The sequence below is a fragment of the Cupressus sempervirens genome, chromosome 10 (genome assembly GCF_028749045.1).
Source record: "Cupressus sempervirens isolate cs-2001-9-10 chromosome 10, ASM2874904v1, whole genome shotgun sequence".
Lineage (NCBI taxonomy): Eukaryota > Viridiplantae > Streptophyta > Pinopsida > Cupressales > Cupressaceae > Cupressus > Cupressus sempervirens.
Window position 1 is genome coordinate 94,286,224 of NC_143127.1, and position 23,790 is coordinate 94,310,013.

Consider the following 23,790-nt stretch of genomic DNA (forward strand, 5'->3'; position numbering starts at 1 on the left):
AACTGGGTCTGGGGCTGGTTTTGACTGTAAATGCTCCAACTCCACGGTCACCTCCTTCAACTGAAACTGCGACTTCTGTAGATCTCGCTGTGTGTCCTCTAATGCCTCAGTAGTCGCTATGAGCTCTTGGGAAAGCTCACTCACCTCCTCTTCACGATCCAAGAGGGCCTCATATGCTGTACTCCCCCACTCAACCAAGTGATCACGGTCGGCTACCAATTGTAAATAATCCTGCTTCAATATCCGAACAGCTTCACGCAAGGCATGAATCTCTGCCAAAGAAAAGTAACCACCGCAAAACTCATCTGTCATAGAAGTACCCCAACCAGTAATGGCCAACAACTGACGAGCAGTATCAAAATGCTCACAAGCCATAGCAATGTCTCGCTCACTAACTTTCAACTGGCTAACCACATGATGGCTCTGGCTAGACTGTCTTCTATCAACTCCTTCTGACACATTGTCTAAAGGAGTATCTTCAGAGATACTGGTTTCTAGAATATTGTCATCCATATCTTGCGAATCCTTTCCAAAACTCATATCCTCATCTGGAGTGTCAAAATCTATAGTTCTGCTGTCAAGCTCTTCTGTACCTAAAGAAACTGTCAAGGAAGCTGAATCTTCAAAACTGTTCATTTCATCCTCCTGGATGTCATCAAGGCCAAAATGATCCTGGGACTCATCCGTACACACTGGAAAATATGAAAAATCTTCAACACCTTTCAGCAAGAAGGGTCGTCTACATATATGAACCAAGCCCAATACCGGTGTATAAAAACTAATACCAACATCGGATGTTCTGCTGGCACAAGGAAAGATAACACCGTATATTCTGCTAATCAAATCCATGATAGTACTCAAACAATCATGGCTATCATAAAGTGCTAAAGATCTTCGGTTGACTGAATCCCAAACGCTGCTGAAACATTCCCGAATCCATATGCAAGAAACAACTGGTAACTCAAGCAAACTACTTACCTGAGTAATGTGACCAATACCAGCTAACTTCACATACCTGTCTGCCATTGTCCTTGTATCCTGGATGTGAATGCAAGATGAACTCGTAGCATTATCAGCTACCATATATGATCCGTCAAATGTAGAAAGTTGAGTGTTAGACGTACCAGATGAAATTAAACTTAGCTCCATGCCATGCTCATTCTCATGTCTCTCCCAGTCCTGTAATGCCAAAGTTGCTCGAGTATCCTCAAGCTCGCAAGAAAGCTTGACAACTTCCTCCTCCTTCCTCCTCAAGGCATCTGAATAGTCTTTGGCGAGGCTTAGAAGATGATCACGGTCTGATAGAAGATGCAAATAGCTCAGCTTCGTCGTCCCCATTCCTTCACCAATTGCATGTAAGTCACAACAAGAAGAATTTGCCTGAACTCCCTTATGTCTTCCTTGTAACTGGATCATCTGGATGTGCTCTTCTAACATCTCCCGCATCCTGTCATGATGAGATAAAGAAGCCACAATACTATCTTTGCTTACCTTCAGTTGGCCGGACAAATCATGTGAAGTACTGCCATTTTCATCCGCATGTGACGAAGCATCTAACTGAGCCTGGTACTCTCTCTCAGCAAAGTCATGAATGCTTGATGTCTGCTCATTTTCTCCAGGTATCTCATGCATAATGACATCTTCATCATCATCTGAACTCACTTCACTGTAATCATTGACTATCGGAACCAAACTACCTTGAGTATCTGAGACATCACCCTTGGAAAACTTGTATTTAATTGTCTCAACTTGAGTGTCAAGTTGATAGTTACTATCCATCAGCGTAATGTCCTTCACTGCTTCTTCCTGTGGCTGAACTGAAACCTCTAGCTGATTGCACACTTGTTCCTCGAACTCCTCATTAAGGTTCCTAGTAGCATCTCTCATTGTATCTGTCAACACTTCGTGAGAAGATTTGCCAAAACGAAATCCAGTTGATTTACTCACCTTAGCTGGGACGGACAACCTGTCAAGCATACGGTGTTGTTTAACCAACAGTTCAGACATGTTATGTTTGATCTTTCTGAGCTCGTCCTGAATACCTGAATAGTCCTCCTTTCCACATTTCCGACTCTGAATACTCTGTCTATTACTTGTCCGCGATTGTGTCCTTGGAGACTTTGTGTTGTACCTGTACATCTTGGTTGAAGTCGAGTGCTGATCACTCATGTAATTTGGTTCTCACCCCACAGGATGGCAAGAAAACTGCTCTGATACCACTGTAATATCCCCGACAGGATATTTGCCTCAAAATACTAAAACTTCAATGATTAGGCATTTTGTCAAACAGTTAGCACACAGGCTCTGATACCACTGTAAGGAACCTATTTACAAAGTTATTGAAGAAAAACTGAATTGTAACCTTCAGTTTATATTATCTTCAGTGATATGCACCCAGCAATATAGATGTAATAGAATAGATAAAATTACCAGCAATAATCAAAAAAGAATCTTATTGGAGTCAAACCCTTACAATATTCAGTAATAATTTAGAGCCTGGTTTGAATGTAAAAAGCTAGATCAATATCAAAACCTGGATTTGCTGATTCTGATAATCATTGTGAAATGGGTGGAAGTCTGCTATGACCCGATCCAAAAGAATGCTGATGCCCTCAATTCCCACAACTCATAATTGCTCCATTTGGGTCGGGTGTGTCCTAGCGGAATGACAATTTGTTTCGATGTCTCCTCTATACCCGTCCTGCGAATGACTCCTGGCTATGATCTCCAGCCACGAATGGTGGTAGGTGCTGATGGTCCACAGTGCATTGAGATTCTGCCGGTTAATATTGTTGTTTGTGCCTTAATTGCCAATGAAGCCAGATCATGGGTGTGACAGAGCAGTTTGAGGGGATGCCCTGAGTCGATTCACTGCTGGAGTCTATGCAAGGAAGACGCCTGACTTGGGAAATAGCGAGCAGCTGCAACCTTCCCGTGAGCTCTAGTAGAGTATCGGGTTGTCTTGGAATTGCTGGAGTCGTTGTTCAATATCATGCGGCAGATTATTCATAAGGAAGGACGTTCGGCTCCACTTCGACCTGCACTTGGTTAGCTGCGGGAGAGCAGTTTCTAATAGAGACGGGAACGGAGTTTGGACTTAGTTGCCGGCCCATACAAATGCACCTCGACCTCCTAGCTCTGGCCCGAAATCACTGCAATCGATGTTCAATACAGCCCTTCAAATCCCGACTGCAATCCGATCCGTTACAAATATGACTCAGCTCCGGATATGGAAGAATAAGTATCAACAATATGAGTGGCCCGATTTCTTCATGGCTCGGCCAGATGCCATTAGTCTGGTCTTCCAAAATTCCGCTAAACTTTGTGCAAGTAATTTCAAATGCCTTCTATACAAACAGCCCATATACGGAAATGCTAATTGGAAGGGAAACTTGGAAACTTGTTCATGCCTCCAATCTGCCTTGCCACCTGAAATTATAATGAATTTCAAACCTTACGAAAGCTTAAATCTACAAATAGCAATTCTCAAATGATCCTCCGGATTTGGCCTTAGGCCACAAATTCTGCCCTCGATGAAATGACTATATCGTCACCTCCAATCTGCAATAATTCAGATGATATTTCACACCCTCAAAATTGCGAACCAATTGAGAGTTATCGTTCTCAATGGCCAACTGTGACAATTGCCGAAACCCTAGGTTTCCACAATGCACCCGTGATTGAATCACAATCTGAAAATACAAAGAGAAATAATCAACAGCTTGATTCGAATGGAGCCCCGGGGTGCCTATTTATTCTTTTTCTCCATCCTCTCCAGAGACTTCTAGAATCTTTTTGATCTTATCCCTCAAGTGACTTTATTAAATACTCCAAGTAACTTTATTAAATACTAAAGTCACTTTATTAAATACAAGGTCATCTTTTAATATTTATTTATTTAATTAAAATAACTAATTAGTCGTCCTTGGACAACCATTAATTAAATTAATTAAATTGGACTGCCACCTGAAAATTGGGGACATGACATGCAAGATTGCTCTTACACCCAGGATGCTCCTGCATTAGACACCTGGGGTAATTTGAGAAGTGACTCCGTCACGTCTCAGGTGTTCAGAGGAAAACCAAGAAGATTAACCTCCTCCTTCACTAGCCATGATGAATCCTCAACTGGCCTCCCTTTCCATTTGACCAGATATTCCTCATAAGTTTTGTTCCTGGTACTTTTGCCAACACAACTGTCCAGTATCTCCTCAATCTCCATTGTAGCCGAACTAGCTGTTGGAATACTCCATCTTGCTTCTGCAACTTCATCTTCATCACCTCCTTCATAATACTCTGTCAGATTTGAAATGTTAAACACTGGTGAAATATTCAATTCAACAGGCAATTCCACCTCATATGCATTTTCAGAATCATGCCTTTTCACTATCTTGCACGGTCCAAACTTCTTCATCTTCAGTTTATTATATGTACCCACTAAAAAACCCTCCTTTCTCAAATGAACCATGACTTCATCTCCAATCTAGAATTCCTTATACCTCCTTTTCATATCTGCCTTAGCCTTATACTGTATATTCATCTTTATGATGTGTTTCCTCACCTTCTCATGGATGTTCTTCAAATGATCAGCAAAATCTTCTACTTCAGCACTACTTATCTCGCCTTTATCCAACTACTGCAATTCAGAAGCATTTCTGGAACTAGTCCTATATACAATCTTGAATGGTGATTTACCAATACTCCGATTGACAGAATTATTATGAGCAAATTCAGCCTATGGTAAAATCATATCCCATACTTTTGGTTTATCTCCAACCAAGCATCTCAACAAGTTTTCCAAACTGTGATTCACAACTTCTGTCTGTCCATCAATCTATGGATGATGTGATGAACTGAACTTCAAATTTGTCTTCAACTTCTTCTACAATGTACACCAGAAATACCCAACAAATTTGGTATCTCGATCTAAAACTATACTTTTTGGCAGACCATGTAGTCTCACCACTCCTCTGGAAGACAATTCTGCCACATGAACAACATCACTAACCTTCTTGCAAGGAATAAAATGTGCCATCTTTGAAAACCTATCAACCACCACAAAAATAGAATCATGCTCGTGATGTGTCCTTGGTAATCCAAGAACAAAATCCATGTTGACATCCTACCACGGCTTCTTTGTTACAAGTAATGGCTGATATAACCCTATATTTTGCTTTACTCATTTTGCCATCTGACGTACTCTACAACTCTGTACAAACTTCTTCACATCTTGCTGCAACTGTGGCCAGTAATAATTCTCAGTAACCAAAGCTATGGTTTTATCTCTGCCCAAATGTCCAGCCAATCCTCCACTATGCTTCTCTTTGATGAGATTCTTTCTCATTGAACTTTTGGGAATGCACAACTAGCTTTCATTGAACAACATATTATCCTAGATCATGAAATCCAACCACTTTGTCCTGTCAAGTGTAACAAGTTCTGTACAAGCCTTCCACGCTTCACCAAAATCAAGATCATCTGATACAAAGTACTAAGTTCCTTGAACCCAACCACCACTATCTGCATTTCTGTCAACAAAAGTTGTCTTCTACTAAGAGCATCTGCAACTTTGTTAGACTTCCCACTCCTGTGTTTCAAAACTAATGTATGACTCTGCAAAAACTCAACCCACTTCAAATACCTTTGGTTCAATTTTCCTTGACTATTCAAATATTGCAAAGCTTGATGATCAGTATACAAAACAAACTCCTTAGGAAGAAGATAGTCTCTCCACTTCTTCAATGCTTAATCTATAACATAAAATTCCTAATCATAAACAGAATATTTTATTTTTGCATCATTCAACTTCTCACTGAAATAAGCAAAAGGTCTACCTTCTTCGCTCATAACAGCCCCTATTGCAGTATTACTAGCATCACAATCTACTTGAAACACCTTGTTAAAATTAGGAAGTGCTAAAACAGGTTGCTTAGTAACTTTCTGTTTCAACAGATTAAAACTCTTATTTGCTCCTACAGTCCACTTAAATTGTTTCCTATCCCCTCTCATTGTTTCAGTCAAGGGTCCACAAACACTGCTAAAACCTCTTATGAACTTTCTGTAAAAACTAGCCAGTCCATGAAAATATCTTACCTCTGTCGTACTCCTTGGAGTAGGCCATTCAAGGATAGCCTTCACTTTCTCTGGTCCAATTCCAGACCTTCTACTGAGACTACAAATCCCAAGTACACCAACTCCTTTACAAAAATGCACTTCTTCAAGTTTATCAACAATTTTTCTTCCCTCAACTTATCAAACACCTTGCGAATATAAATCAAATGCTCCTCCAATGTCTTACTAAAGATCAATATAACATCTAGGTAAATAATGAAAAACTTACTCAGAAACTCCTTTAATACCTTATTCATGAGCCTCATGAAAGTGCTCGATGCATTGGTTAGCTCAAAAGGCATGAGTAACCACTCATACCGTCCTTCGTTGGTCTTGAAAGCAGTCTTCCACTCATCACCTTCTCTAATACAAATATGATGGTACCCACTCTTCAGATCTATCTTTTGTGAAATACTTAGCTCCACTCAAACAGTCCATAATATCATCCATCCTTGGCAATGGAAATCTATACTTGATTGTGATCTTGTTGATAGCACGAGAATCTGTGCACATCCTCCATTCTCCATTCTTCTTTGGTGCTAATACTTCTGGTATAACACATGGACTCAGAATCTATCGAATCAACCCCTTCTGCAATAACTCATGAACTTGTCTATTCAACTCCACTTTCTGCTAGTGTCATTCTATGCGTTGCCTTGTTTGGCAAACTAGCTCCTGGAACCAAATCCATCTAGTGACTAATCTTCCTCATTAGGGGCAATCCAGTAGGTACATTATCTAATACAATATCATAAAACTATCCCAACATATCTACAACTTCTGCAAGTACCTCCTCTACTTCTTCTTTACTATCTTTTGGAATTATAGCAAAACACATATGCTCATGCTTCATACCTTTGAGAAACTCCTTTCCATCAACAAAACTTATTCTGGCAGCGCTACATACCTTTTCTTCTTTCTCCTTCAATGGCTTCAACTTATGTTTCACTCCATCCTTGGTCAAAGTGTAGGTATTTGCTTACCCATCGAGTACAATATGCTTGTCAAACAACCATAGCCTACCCAACAACATATGACATATGTCTATAGGTATGATATCACAAAGTACCTCATCCTAGTAGCTTCTAATCTTGAACTTCAGTGAACACTGCTCATTGACCATGACCTTGTGGTCATCTTGCACCCAAGCAATATGGCATGGATGCGATTGTTTCTGCCTCTTCAGTTTCAACTTGGTGACCATCATTTCTAATACTAGATAGTCAATACTTCCAACATCAATGATCACATCACAACACTTATCTTCACATCTGCACCTTGTGCGAAACAAGCTCCTTCTTTGATCAAGTTCATTCTCACCACTCAACAGGACTCTTTTGTTAACTAGGACTTCTCCTCTTTCAGCATCTTCAGAATGTGAGGCTCTGGCATCTTCATCAACATGTGCAACTCTAGCCTAGCCTTTTGTTCTTTGATCTATCCTTCCTTGGCGCTGGATACATTCAAATGCTCTATGCCCTTCTTCTCCACAATGAAAACATTTCCCACGGAAGCCTCCTCTTCTAGATCCTTGTCCTCTGCCTCTTACTCTCTGATCTCTATTGTTCTAATCATGGAAACGATTAGAATTGTTTCCCCTCTAGTTCTAACTGCTACTTCCAGCCTCATCCTTCTTCTTTTGATCATCATTATAGTCACCATAAAATCATCTACCAGATCTTCCACTATGAACTCTTCCGCTATTCTTGTTGTCAAACTTCTTGTTCAATTTTTCTTCAACTCTTAGGGCAAACTGATATGCCTCCTCAATATTGTTCATTCAAACCAGACTCAGCTCATCCTGAATACTTGGCCTTAACCCATTAAGATAACGGGTCACTTTCTCCATATCAACTTCTGTGTGGCTGGTTCTAATGAAAACTCGGTAGAACTCCTTAGTATACTCTTGACCAGATTTTCCCGCTTGCTTCAACCCTTGCATTTTCTTTAACAGATCACGCTCATAATCCACAAGAATGAATTGTCGCTTCAGTTAAGCTATCATCTATTCCCATCTGGTGATTTTGTCCTTTCCCTTACTATTTCTCCAACTAAACCTCCTACCACTAGATCTTCGCATGTCCCTTCAGTTTTGCCTTCACGAACTTGACCCTATCAGGATCCTCAATATCTTCATACTCAAATTACTCCTCTAGTTCATTGATCCAATCGATCAGCTCCTCTGGGTTAAGATTTCCCAAGAATGTGGGAACTTCAAACTTAGGTCGTTTTCCAATCTTGGAGATGGCCCTAAAAAGCCTTTCTTCCTCTGGATTTAGAACTGCCTCTGCTTCGGCATTTTCATCTACTTCGTCCTCATCCTCGCTTTCATCTCTTACAAGAAGATTTATTCCTCTACGAATTTGTTCTTCTAATGCTTGCATTTGTCTTTGGAGGGCTCTAAAACCCTCAATGTAACACCTACAGCTCTTCCGCCACTCTCTCTTCGTGGAGGCATTTTTGCACTTCCGTTGAGACCCTAGTGCAAACTATCTCACAATCGGCAATCTGTCTACATGCTCAACCCAAACCACAGTCCTGGTGCGAACTGCCTCCCAGTCGGTGATCTATCCACACACTCAGGAACTCTAGCTCTAATACCACTTGATGAAGGGTGCTCCCGTTAATACCATAAACTCATAACAAAAACAAAAAAACTACAGCGAATGCGAGAACAAAATATGGACTTCTTATTTGCACCACAAATGCAATATTACAAAATTCACAAGTACAATATGCTAGCACACATGGGCGCCTTCATTACAATAATATGCCAGACAAGTTGTGAACTATCACCTAGAGTTGTTCTAGGCAATGTTCGGGCCTTTCTTAAATAGGCAATTTTATGCCGCTCGAGAAGGTTCTACACATTGAAACTTAATACCTAGGGTTGACAAACCCTAACAAAACATAGAGTCGGCCAAATACATCTTTGACTATTATTTTAGAAATTTCGGGTAGCCCAACTTCGAAAAACCATAACTCATGAACAGTTGCTCCAATTGGCTATTATAACCACTTTTTGAAAACGCCAGCTCTTGATCTACAGGCTCAGAGTAGCGCAAACGCCTTTTTGTTGAGTATTTTATGCTGCTCGGGAAGGTTCTACACATTGAAACTTAATACCTAGGGCCGACAAACCCTAACAAAACATAGAGTTGGCCAAATACATCTTTGACAATTATTTTAGAAATTTCGGGTAGCCCAACTCCGAAAGGCCATAACTCACGAACAGTTGCTCCGATTGGCTATTATAACCACTTTTCAAAAACGCCAGCTCTTGATCTACAGGCTCGAAATATCACAAACGCCTTTCTGTTGAGTTTTTGGACCTCATCCAAGCACTTTAAGGCCTCCAACAGTGAGCCTGAAAATTTTTCTGCAAATTTTTCCACCGAAAATCCACAATAACTTCTCCGATACTTATGCTTAAGCAATGAGATTTTTATGATATGCTTACAACTCTAAAATAAACCTTTCTATAGAAAATGAGAACATTCTAAGCTCATATGACAAACATACTAAAAATAGCAAGTTCTCATAAATAGTAACCACACTGTCTACTAGTCCTTATTAAAATAGAAAAGACTGAAAATAAAACATTTTGGGGTGATGCAAGACTGCTCTTACACCCAGGATGCTCCTACATCAGAGTTGTGCCTTTATAACAAAGAGAGTTTGTGCAAGTTATCAAGACTCATTTGTGGTGAAAGTTGTTTTTCTTGTTGATATTAATTCAAATAACTGGGAGGAAAAACTATTCACTAATAGGATCGATTCATTTCATCAAATTAATCATTTGCCAAGTTCAAGGACTATCTAAAGGAGTGTGTGCAAGAACAAGTTTGGGTCAATCCATTTGTTAAGGGTTTGGAGGTACAAACTAGTAACAGGCCATAGAAGGCTTATAACCCATGTCAACCCTCATTTGTGAGAAAATTTGTTAAGGACCCCAAAAGGGTATTTGAAAAGTAGATTTGTTTGGTGGGTCTTTTGTAAGTTTGCGAAGCAAAGACTTAAAAACTGTAATAAGAGACCTAATTGAGACCTAATAGGACTACTAGTTCCTTGGAGTGCAATTCAAGGAATCGGTAAGAGAGATTAGGGTTGGAATGAGTTCCACACACCTAGAAGAGGAAACCAAGATGATGTTGAAGCCCCCACACCCCTTGCAAGAGAACATAGGTACTTTGGAGGAATAAGGTGTTTTGAGTTCTTTGAGCAAAATAGAGTTTGAATAAGTGCTTGACTTGGTAGGATCACCTAGTTGATAAGTAGATTGAGGGAGTTTAGTAAACCCTAAAAGGATGTCCTAAGGACACTTGGACCTTGTTTAGAGCCAACTGGGGTCTTCAAAATTGAAGTGAAAGGATTCCTATCACCCCCAAAGGGGTAGTATTCTTTAAGGCAGTTGATTGTGAAGGGAAGGTGAAGAATTCCCAATTCATTTCTAGAATTATCATTGAGGCCATCAAGATGATGGGTAGTGAGAATGCGGTACAAATGGTTATAGACAATGCAAAAAATTGCAAGGGTGCAAGTGCTTTGATTGAGGGTCGGTATGACCATTTTTTTTGGACTCCATGCATCATACACTCCCTTAACTTGATCATGCAATAAATTGGCACTCAAATAGATTGGGTAAAGCAAATATATCAAGAGGGGGAGAAGATCCAAATGTTTGTGACGAACCACCACATGTCACAATCAATTTTTTAGATCATACTCCAAACTAGAGTTGCTGAAGGTAAATTGTAATTAGTGAGTTTCATGGGTTAATTTAATTTGAATAAATTTTATGTTCCTGCTCAATTATTACATTGTATAAAATTGTCTTTGTTTAGTATCTACTGACATATTGTTAACTTGCTTAGGTTGTTGAGACCCGTTTTGCACCTCATACTATTGTTACGAGACCGCTTGTCAAGGTGCAAGACACACGGAGCCAAATGGTAATTTCCACTCAACAGGGCATATGGAAAGCTTCAAAATCTAAAAGAGCCCAAAAGGCCAAGGCTTTGTTCTTGGATGACAGTTGGTGGGCTTGTGTGGCATTTTTATTGGATTTCACCGAGCCCATCATGACCATGCTCCACATTTCCAATGGAGATACACCTTGCTTGGGGGACATGTATAATGGCATGGACACTGTGGTTGAGAAGTCAAAATTATCCATACAAAAACATGAGAATGACCCCACAACATGTGAAGCCTAATGCCATAAGGTGGAAGCAATCATCCATCATCGTTGGAAAAAGATGATTACCCCATTGCACCTCCTTGCATATGCCTTATCTGTAAGGTACAATAGCAAGGAAGTTATTTCTATGCCACACAGCGTTGCACCATATGCGGATGACAAGGTTGCTAATGGGTGTTATAAAGATTTTACAAGACTCTTCCAAGATGAAAAAATGCATGAAAAAGTGAGGCTAGAATTCGGGCTATTTGTTTTAGGACTCGAGCATTCTCCATATACAATAAAGGACCAATTTCAAGAATCTAAAAAACTCTTGCAATCAAGATACTATCACAAGCAAAAAAAAAATTGTTTTGTTTTATGTTTAGCACTTGCATTGTACAATTTAGTGTTTAATAATCTTTGCTTTTCATTTGTATGTTTTGTGAGCACTAATCATGTTGCTAGTTCTTCTATTGCTGAATAAAATTGGAGTACTCCTATATCCATTCAGTGAAGCGCAACCAACTGGGCTCCAAGAAAGTTGAGGACTTGATCACACCCATACCAACTTGTGTCTTTTGTCACGTCAAAATGATCAACACGATAGGCAGCCAAGCATGGGATGCAGCCCCTAAGTGTGCAAATTTGGATGCAACGCTTCCTGATCTTACTACACTCATAGATGATGATGATGATACCATGACACATGGTACATCTAGCACAAGTGGAACCATTTTTGGTTCAAATAATCTTGATGTTGCAGAAATTGGAGGAGATGATGAGAATGTGGATTTTGTTGAGTGCTTATGATTTGGAATCTGATTAGTTGATTGAATCTTCAATCATGAACTAAGTTTTGATTTTGTTGGAATCTTGAACATGAACAATTGGTTATAACTTATTGTCTATTGAACTTATTTCTGAACTTCACTTTGAATATTTGTGTCTATAAAAGTTTACTGTTTCACGTTGAAATATAACATATGAAATCTCTTGAATCTTGATCAATGGTGAAGTATCATATTATCAAATGATTTATTTTTGTATATTTCTTGCATTTCTTTGCACATACACACACACACACATGCTTCCTCCCGCATCTGCATCTGCATCCTAAAAAAAAATCCTGCATTCCCCGTCCGAATCCTGCATTAGTTTCCAAACCCACTTATTGTCTATTGAACTTATTTCTGAATTTCACTTTGAATATTTGTGTCTATAAAAGTTTACTGTTTCACGTTGAAATATAACATATGAAATCTCTTGAATCTTGATCAATGGTGAAGTATCATATTATCAAATGATTTATTTTTGTATATTTCTTGCATTTCTTTGCACATACACACACACACACATGCTTCCTCCCACATCTGCATCCACATCCTTAAAAAAAAAAATCCTGCATTCCCCGTCCGAATCCTGCATTAGTTTCCAAACCCACTTCCAAATCGGTAACTTAGCTATTATCCCTAACCCCCAAGACAAAATTATAGAGATGCTAATTTCTTTAGTTCAAAAATATAAAATTCAACTTATAATAGTTCCACCCTATAACAATTACAACACTTCGGCCATTATTAATTAATCTAATGTGAAAAAAAGATTTGAAAACAATCCTAAACTCTTGATGATAAAACTTACAGGAAACAAACATGAAAGATCAGATCCCATAATATTCACTATTACATATATAGCATCTACTGATTTCTTTTTATTTTTATATAACAAATCATTTGCATTGAGCATCATTCCAAAAGATTTTTTATTTTAAATATGATAGCAGGACAGTTATATGTGATCAATTTGGATGTTGTTAACTGCTATATGATAATAGCTCATTTATAGGTGATCAATTTGGGTGTTGCTATATGTTATCCCAATAAATGAAGGCAAATGAAGGATTCAACCAGATGGGTGATCCATTGTTTCTTGGTCAGGCCTGGTCGAGACCATTCAGGATACCTGAATCAATGAGATTGCTGAGGCCTCTCTACCTAAGATCAACAAATGGGTTCAATTTCAGAGCCTTCACCTTTATATAATTCTATTGTGGAGGTGGGCCAAAAGCATCAACACTTAAGCCTATCTTCCTCTGGCCAGTGCTCAGCCAGATCTCAAAAAAACAGAATTGCAACCTATCAATTCCCCTGTTTCGCTGCTGGAAAAAATTAAACAGATATACAATACATTCATCCATGTTGGTGATTATCCTGTCAGAAACAGAGCTGTGAACTCCACCGAGCCCAGTGTTAGTTAAAATCTCAAACTCTCATCTATGACATGCAGAGCTTCGACAGTAGCATGTGAATTGCCTTTATACTTGTGTTTGAGCTAGCAGCAGTATCATGCTCAGGTTGCTTTCCTGACAAGTGAAGAATGCTAGGATTACCTAAAGTCAAGTAAACTAGTCCTTTGTCATCTGGTGTGTTACCATTATCCTGACTAAGGTCAAGCACTTTCATGGGCTTGGAACTTACTCATCTGAGAAGGAAAATAATTCATAGAAGCAACAGCCAGTGTAGTATTGGTAGAGGTTAATTTTCTAGATCCTCAAAGTATTTGACTTTGATATAGTGATTTGAATAAAGAGGGAAGATTTGTATTGAATCCTGGGGTCTTATCACTCTCTATCATCCCTATTTTCAGCTCAACAAGGAAAATCTGAAAAAGCTCTTGCCCAATATGTAACTTACCAGAGGTAAATGAGCAGGCTGAGTTAATGCACTAAATGGTCAGTCCGAGGTTGCAAAATACAATTTTCATCCAAGATCACAAGCTACTTATCCTTCTTCCTTTGCTAGATTGTTATTGCTTCCCTGATCTGCTAATTTAATTGTCAAGGTTGTAATTTTATCATTAAATTTTCCTTATGTGGTACTTGTTTTTTTTGCAGACTCGGAGCACTTGCATCCCTTTTTATTGCTTTTTCCTTTTAAGGTCAATGCTGAGTCTAAGGCTTCAGCTAAAACATGCTAGCACATTTAATAAAAGGGATCTTATAGTTTATACGATCATAGTGTTTCCCCCTATCAAACAAAACATATATCCACAGAGCGAAAATTCAAGCATCCTAAACAAAAAAGAAACGTATACTGATAATATATTAATAATAATTATGAAGCATAATATTCAAAGGGTCACTTGAAGATGATAACAAAAACGAATAGTTAATAATGCTAGTAAGTCAAATAGCAGAATAAGAAGTTTTGAAAATTCCTCATAGAGATCCCAAAACCAATAGATTGTAAACAGAACGTATGGAAATTGGAATCCGTACCATTTTTTGTTACCATTTGCTGGGGAAATTATTTTGTTCTCTCTTTTTTCTTCTTCTTCTTCTTTCTTCGTTACTTCTTCTTTTTCACGTGCTCTTTGCATAAACTGTTACAAACAAATGAAGAGAGAGAACAATAAGTAATATGAGTGTATTTTTTAATTCAGCCTTTGTGATAAAATATGATGTTTGACATAATAGTGCTGCAAACTACGACTCTCTGAATCTTTAACCAATTGAATGGAAAATTGTTGTCTTCGCTGATAATGTAGCCCAATGAGATCCACTGATGAAACCAGGAGGATGTTGTAATCTAACAGACACGATCTAAGAAGACAACATTTCAGAAGTGATTACAAAATCATTAGATTATGTTTAATCAAAAAAATTGCATCCCTTAGCACTAGGTCATGGTTCTTAAGCCTGTTACTAGGCTGGTGCAACCAAGTCGATGCCAACAGATTGCCTTTGGGCCAAAGAAACTCCAGGCTACAACACTGCCTCACCTCATAGGCCTGGCACCATTCAAAAGTTTTATTATCACAAGCCACCAGATATACAATAATACCAAAAATCTGAGGCCACCATTTAGCCACATATTCCATTGTCTGGCCTATAAGAAATGACAAATTAAACAGACAATATAAGAAGTTTGCGACAGCAGTGAATTATTTTTGTCAAAATCTAAACTAAGACATCCAGAGCCTCAAATCTAAAATAACCAGGAATCTATCTTCAAATTCAACACAACATTCTCTCATGACCAAATCAAAAAGCAATAGTTTTTACTGCATGCAACATGGGGTACAAAATGTATCTTTGGTGCCCAAGCAAACTGTGTGTTGTAGACAACATTGGATTCAAAATAAGTTTTGTAGCTGACCTAAACTAGTGAGCCCCATTGCTTAGCAAATATACACCCATCTGTCAATGCCTGCAATACATTCAAGAGGTCAGCCTCCTCCGTAGAATCACAAAGAAGCTCATATTGGAAATTTTTGTCTTTGAACTTTCCATAAAGTCATTCTTTAAAGTTTATAGAGTAAGGGACCTGCTCTATATGTAAAATAATATGATTGAGTAACAAAATGGCAAAATCATACACCCATCAGTAAAACTAGAGCACTGTAACTACCTCCAAGTCTGCTTGATTTAAACAATTCATATCTCAATTATTGACACTAAATTTCCAGCCCAGCTTCCTCACTTAAGGCATATCAAGGTCTCAGAATTACATTATTCTATAATAACCTCAAAATACAAAGAACAAGCAACATAAAAGGGGATACCATAGATAAGCTATAACCCAAAGTTTAAAAATAACTTCATAAGCAACTCCGTACTGTTATCTTCCATATATTTCCAATTGCCCCACTACACGATTTTACCATAAGGTTAATAGTTCCCCGATGTCCAATGGACCACAGATATATTGACTTGTTTTTCTTTGATTGAGGGTGAGGTTTTTAGCTTTTGACTTCCAAAAAAAGGGTAACAAAGTAAGTCTCCAAGCTGAGAATTTAGAACAAAACTTCTCTTAACACAACTTGAGGTTCAAACTTGTTCAGCCAATAGAATTGTTAAGCTCCCTAAATGGAAATATAAATTATGTGGCTGCTAAAGTCTCCTGAAGGATTGCCCTGCTATAAAATGCATCAACAAGATCCAGTTGCACAGCATATAGTGCCTTTAAAAACTAAAACTAAATGATGCTCTTGAGTGCAAAAATTGCACTCAAACAGAAATGGCAAATTGCACAATCCAGTTGTGGAAAATGGCCCCATGGTTTTGAGCTGAGGCTTTCAAATTTGAGAACTACATAGAGACACATTACTCATAAACCAGCTTGTAATGTATTACTAGAAGAGGCTTGGAGCAATTGTAAACCAGATGTTAACCAATTTGAAGTTCCTAGGTGACATGCTTAGACCAAAAATCCTGACAAAAGCATAAAACAATGCATGCAAAGTCATTACTAAATTCTGTTGCCTACTGTGAAGGTGTCAAAGTCTTTCCTTCAACTATCTTCAAGAATTCCTAGCCTATGTGCTATGTGACTCTTCACGTCCAATGACTTTTGATTTGCAAAATTTTTCTTTTTCGTCACCCCTTGTTGTTGGCAATATTTCTTCAAAAAATTATGGTGACGAGAACCAACCAGTTCCTTCTCCTACAAATCAATATTCTGCTGAGGCATCAACTCTAGTTTTGTTTCCTCCAAAGTGGGTTAGGGTTGGGACTGCATGTGATGCAACAGATACTGCTACAGGTAATAGAAAAGATAATTTGACTTGCTGTGGAAAAACATCTCCTACTTATCAGTTGATGAGCTTAAGGGGCTTTCTAATGAATGGTCGATAAGGCACAACACTTAGTGAAGGTTTTGCGAATGGGATTGCAAGCAGAGTGGGTTTAACCATGGAGGAAACTCCGCAGTTAAGCGCACTCAAGCTGGAGTAGTACTAGGATGGGTGACCTCCGGGGAAGTCTCGGTGCTTCACCTCTATGAGCATCACCTAGATTCAATGCATGCTGAGTGATCCATTCATTCTCATGAGAGATGGGTTTTGTGAACAATTCGTGAAATATGAATCAATGAGTTTGACTCAAATAAACTACACAATTGAATCCTGATAGCAATATCATAATTTGACTTGCTGTGGAAAAACATCTCCTACTTATCAACAGAAAAGTTATACTTTGTCCCTAGCATCAACCTAAGCAATTGTTGATTCCTTGTTCCATTACTATAGTTTTTTACCAAAGGTTCACAAGCTGCAGGTTTAGAAATATACAAGGAAGCACAAGTTCTCTAAAGAAACATCGCCACAAGCGAAATACACCAATCTTGTTATGGTAAATCAATGTTGTATTAAACTAAGGAGATGAAAGCTCCTCATATAGATTTACAAAGACAAAGTTTCTAATTCCCATTACAATATTCTAATTCCCTCCCTTAATAGTCATTGTCTAACTACTTTCTAGAAGATTGTACATGTCTTGCGGTCATAAAATACTTTAGAACATTTTGTTGTTTCTGAGACCCCCCCTAGATTTGCAAAATGTTAGTGACGAAGATTAGACAAAAGTTGTCCAGAAAAAACGAGAAGACTGCCCCCTTCTTCAAAATGCTCTACAACACGAGATAAGAGCTTGCCACTAACTCTTGCACTAAGATGAGTATGTCATTAACCCTCCCAAAATCTGCAAAACTTCCAACCGAAAATCATCACAAAACATCCAACCTAATTTTGGATAACAGAGTCGCCCCACCCTATAGCTAGAGACACATCAAGAACAGCTACAATGATAAAATGGCAAACCCTTCAAACTTTTACAAAAGAGCACCAGAACAAACTACAAAAAGAAAAATCGCTAAACCCATGATTACAAATCATTGCTTTCAAAATGGAAAAAACCCACAAAGGAATCCCACGTAGTTTTGCAAATTACAAAATCCAAAGATGATTTTTTAGGATAAAATTGAAAAACCAAACAAACAGTTGGTACAAGATCCGCAACATGCATTAGCATACAAAACAACATTATTTAATTAAGAATGATAAAGCCTTTCTAAACATAAGAGAGTCCTCCTTGGGAGGAGCAAAACCTTAATTTTTTAGAAATAAATTATAAACCCAAAATATTTTTTTAAGGGACAAAATTATTAAAATGCACAAGAAATTTTTTACAGGGAACAAAATTATGAAAACCCAACAGAATTTTTTTGAAAGGAACAAAATTATGAAACCCATCAAAAAATTTGTAAGGAAAAAAATTGTGAAAACCCATTAGAGAATTTTTTAGGAAAAAAATTATGAAAACCCATTAGAGAATTTTTTGGTAATATATTATTGGAAAGAATGCTTCTGAGAGGGGGGGGAGGTGTGAATCAAAAGTACTAGCTTTTGACCTATTTTTAAATCCTTAATAACATATCTTTGAAATGAACATGCATGCATATAAACATTAAGCAATCATGAGAAACAAATATGCATCACCACATAACACTTGAGATTTTGGTAACCCAGAAACCCTCCAAGAATAAGAAGGTAAAACTGGGGTGGGGATGATAACTACAAAATCACTACAGTAATAATGTTTGACCACTTCTGATGATCTGCGCTGTTAAAGGCCTACCATGTTAAAGGCTTTACACTGTATCAATAGTGACCTGGTTAAAAGATTTACAAACACTTTACATGAAGTGTTACCCTGTCAAAGGATTTAATCACCTATTTAAAGGATCTACATAATAGCTGTTAAGCTAACCTATCATCATAGGATTTCCTTTCTAATACAATGGCTAAAGAGTATTAGGTATAATAAACCTGATAGCTTACAATCCTTGATTGCTGAATACAGGCACTTGATTTGCTTTCTTCTGACCTTGATCCTCTGAGATCTGATACTTGTTTGTATCCCTTGCTTTGTTATGATTAACTGGATATTTTACTGCTGATCTCTTCCTTTAAGTCTTTTTATTCTTCACTCTGAACTCCACTAGAGTTTTCGTTTTCTCCTTCATCCATCTACATGATTCAATGAGATTTCGTCTTCCTTATAAAGAAATTCGAAGACTTAGTGTTAGATATGGATCTACGATCCATATTGAATCTTTGATTCTCGCTCATTCCTTGCACTTTTATCATTGGTTGCATGCCTTCTCCATTTTTCTTATTGGCTGCATGTAGATTGCACAGGAAATATAAATGATTTGATCTTATCACTTAAATCCTTCGAGATTCGTCATATGTCGGCCATGAAAACGGTTTACATCTGAATTTGTGAAGTTACAAACTCATATGCTGATTTTGAGTTACTCGGCACTTACTGCTTCCTGATGCTCTGCACCTTCTGTAACTCGGCTCGTGTATCGTTCCTATCTTGCTCAGCATTGTTTATGACTCGGCACCTAGATCATGCTTGGCACCTGAAGGCTGCTCGACACTTGAAGATCACTCGGCACCTGATGGCTTTCCTGACTTGGCACAACTTGTGGCTCGGCATACATAGTGTACTCAGCTTTAATGTAGAAAGTGGTTAAGTGTGTTGGCACTCAAATGTCAAAACCATTCTTAGACTAACAATCTCCCCCTTTGACATGAGTGTCAAAAACACTTAACTAAGCATTATTTATCTGATCTTATGAGTACGTTCACTGATCTGCTTGGTATATACACAGAGGTTTAAAAAACTTTGATCAAAATGTTGTAACTTACAATATATACCTCTAAATTATTATAACTCCCCCTGAGTTGATCATGCCTTGTCATGTCATGAATTCTGATGTCTTGTGCCATTATGCCTAATGTTCTCTTTAATATATCTTCACAATATTATCTCCCCCTTTTTGATACTGATGTCAAAGGGTCCTAAATAGTAATGCCATGCTTGGCCAAAAATGTCTTATTTACCTCAAGGAGTATTTGGAGAGCTGCATCCCAGTTATTTAAGGCAATATCCAATGACTTTTGTTGGATTGCAAGCTCTGCTGCTAGATCAACCAGTCCTTCATGTGTAGAAATATTTGGATCCTTCTTCAGGACTGTTTCTGCATACATTTGCTCCTTGTGTAATACTTCCAAGTGAGGAGTGATGGAGGCTTGGATTTGCATCAGCTTTTCTTTGATAGTGGCCTCTTTTGCTGATAATGCAACTAATTCCCTCTGAGTGTGAGTGTGAAGTGTTTGAGCAAATTGCTTTTCACTCTGTGCAGGATCTGAGGGTAGTTGCATGCTGGAGAGCTTTAATTTACTCTCAAGGTTCAAAATTTTCGTATTTATTTCTTGTGTGAGCCTGGAAAAATCACAGAATTTGCTATAAAGGGAAAATATGTTCCATAATACACTCTTTACATTTTCCAATTTCTTAGCTAGGTCAACCTGTCCCAAAATTATGTTATTAGCTATTTTCTGGTTGACTTTGCCTACAAACTTCTTTTCTGACCATTCCATTAGTTTAACATTAGTATCATGGTCTTCATTATTCACTTGGTCAACTATATCAGATAGTTGCTCAAGTATTGGCCTATTTGAATCTGGAGGTTGAAGGCTGAAAGCATCCATGAATATATCTTTTATCTCATTCATTGCCTGCTTGTATTTGTAGTCTTTCCTCATTGCCTCTTGCCTCCTTCTCTTATCCAATGCACTTTGTATTTCATTCATCTTTTCTTCATTTAGAGTGCTTGAATCATAATAGGGTATTTTAATTTCTTCATCGAGCTCAAGAATACCATAATGAATGGTCCTGGCTACCCTAGTAGAACTTGAACTTGGTGTACTGACATGTAAGGTCATCGTTTCAGTACTCAGCTTATGACTAGGTTTGGTGGGAGTTCCTATTTTTGGTAATTCAACCAAAGTTTGTATTGCAGAGTCCTCTTTATCTTGTGTTTCTTCTTCGTCCTCTTCTTCTTGCTTGGCTTCTTCTTGTGTCACTGTTGTTGGAGGTATACTCGCTGTCTGAACTGTTATTCCTGTGACTACCTCTGTTGTTGCACTCAGCTCCTGATGAGCTTGAATGGCTATTCTTGGTGGTGATGGAGGTGGTAGAAATGTAAGCCCAGTAGTTTTAATGATTTAAGGTGGTTCTTGTGGTGACACCTTGGCTTCTTTGAGTTTGTCTACTGACTTTTGGAGATTATCCACACTGACCAATATAGGACTTGTACACAATTGTGCTTGTAGAGTTGTTTGGTCAAGGATCTTAGTAAGATCCTCTGCAGTTAATGGATTGATGTTTTGACATGTGGTGTCAACAACATCCTTAATCTTTATGATCTCTGCAGGTGTGGTAGTAGAGTGAGGCGGGCTAGGAGGTGAAAGTTGTGTGTCTTGCACACTTTGCTGTTCATTAGTACCTTTGTCTTCATCTTTTCCTTCCTCCTCTCTTTCTTTCTTGTTTTCCTCTTCTTCAACCTTTTTCTCTTCTTTTGTCTTCTCTTCTCTCCTCTTTCTTCTTTCCTCAGGTTTAGCAGCAGCTTCCTCTTTGAATTCCTCTTCAAGGACATCTTCAATTGTCTTGTACAAGTTTTTCCAAACTCTTGTAGTTCTCTGTACAACTTCTTCAATTTTGTTTTGTAGGATGGAGAATGCCCTATATTTAGGTGTAAACCTTTTACTATGTCGTTTGACTGCTTGAGTTACCTGTTCTTTTGTTAAATCAGGCAATAGGTTTGCTAGGGTTGATTCCCTCATCTCTTTCTCCATCATTAGACAGAAATGCCATCTGTCTTCTATAGTTTTAGACAATTCCTTTGGCAATTGTCCATCTAGTTCAAGAGGTGTATACTTGAACTATGCCATTAATGCATAGACTGGTTCTTCTATGCTATTTTGTTCCTCTCTACTGAACTTATTGAAATCAATCTTTTTCATTTCACTTAAGTCTCCATTCCTAATCTTCTCACATAATATATCAACTGAAGATTTAGGAGGATGACTTACCCTTTCAGTCTAATCTTCTTCATCAGTATCAGGTTGGGCCACATATCTTTTCCTTTTCCTTGGCTCTTCCTATGCCTTTTTGACTGTGTTCTTCTTCTTTGTGGCTTCCTCTTTGGCCTTTTGGGTAGAGGCCCTTGTTGTAGCTCTGGTTGTTGGCTTCTTGGGCGTTTGCACGGCAGCTTTTTTTGGTGAAGGCTGAGAAGCAAGAGGTGTCTTTGTCTTCCTTTCAATGACTCTGCCTTTGATGGGTGCTTCCTTGGTTTCTGCTTCCTCGGCACTCTCATCTTTCTCTTCACCTTGGTCTTGTGATAATTCAAGTGGCCCTTGTCCTGGCTCATCCTCATCTTTCTCTTGATCACCTTCTTCTTCTCTTTCACTAATCTCCTCTACTTCGCCTGTTGCACTTGTTTCTTTGACACCTAATTTCTTCTTTATCTTCCTCACCAACTTGTCCTTCTTCTTGACTGTTGTGGCTGTCTTGAGTTCTGTAACAACTCTTGATTTGACAGTGTCAAATGTTCCAAATGCCTTGGCAGATTTGTCCATTTCCTCTGCAAGTAATGTTGTGATGGCTGCAGAAGCTTGGTCAACATCAAGCTCATATCCCAATGGTCTAAGCCATCTTGTTCTTGGAAGGACTGCTTGAATGTAAGTGTAATCAATATCAACAAGAAAACATATGTCATTTACATGTTTTTCTACTAGTGAAACTGATATTCTCATTCTTTTCTTCATTGCATTTTTTAAATCATCAAAATAGATAGACATTTGATCATCAAAGCTATCTCCCATTTGTGCAATGAAATCATTAATTTGATCGACAATGGTTCTATTCTGACTCCAGTTAATTTTGCCAAATGAAGGGAATTCCTTCATTACATAGAAGAACATACAAACCAACACTGAACCAAATTTACACTGTGCTCCCTTGGACTTTCTAATAGCTCCAAGATTTTCATTGATCTATTGCAACAAGAGCTCTGCAAGGTCATAGGTGTGGTCTTTATTTACAAGCTTATATGCCACATCCACTGCCATGCAGGGTACACTATTTAACCTGCTCGATTGATAAAACTTATGTGATATGATCCTTACAGCAAAGTCTAAAAGGGGATCAGTTATGGTGTCTATAGTCATGCCTCTATTGTTCCACTTTGCTCCTGTGTTCTTCTCTATTGTTTCCTTCTTTTCACTTCTTAATGTCTTGGGCCGATCTAGGGTTGGAAAACCTGTAACCCTATGAACCATTTTCTTGGTAATCTTGACTGGTCCTTGTTCTAACCAAAATGCTCCATCGTGGATTCTGCTGAGTATTATGCGCATCCACTCGTTTTTTAATACGATTGGAAAAACTAGGGCTTTGGTTAAACCCTTCTTTTCTATGACAGAAAACTCATCTTTCAGGATACCATTTTCACAGAGTTTTTCATAAGCATTAAAGATTTCCAAATCTCCTATGGCTCCTATTTTACAATTATAGCACTTTCGCACATCCTGAACCATAACAACTTTTTCAGGGATGGCGGATAGGGCACCAACGGGATTGCTTTTGTATGCAACTTCTGGTATAGGTCTAAACTCAGGTTGCTTAACCTCGTTGCTGACAAGTTGAATCTCATGGCTTACTATCCCTTGGGTCGTCTTTGAACTAGACGCCATTTATAACTGAACGAGGGTTTAACGATTAAAGTGAACTTTACAAACTATAAAACTCGGCACCAGAAGGAAATACCTGGATAAATGCTTAGATCGCTTGAGTAGATGCTGAATCG

At 38.3% G+C, this 23,790-nt stretch overlaps 1 protein-coding gene across 1 annotated transcript in view; it reads right to left on the reverse strand.

Annotated features, from left to right (window-relative positions):
• The window catches only part of LOC149532734 (scarecrow-like transcription factor 11 (SCL11)), a 97,365-nt gene that overhangs the window by 63,731 nt on the left and 9,844 nt on the right, over nucleotides 1-23,790 (reverse strand). The window contains exon 2 of the mRNA XM_089805092.1: nucleotides 14,571-14,674. Within this exon, the coding sequence (XP_089661218.1) occupies nucleotides 14,571-14,674 (104 nt within the window). The remainder of the gene's footprint in view (nucleotides 1-14,570; nucleotides 14,675-23,790) is intronic.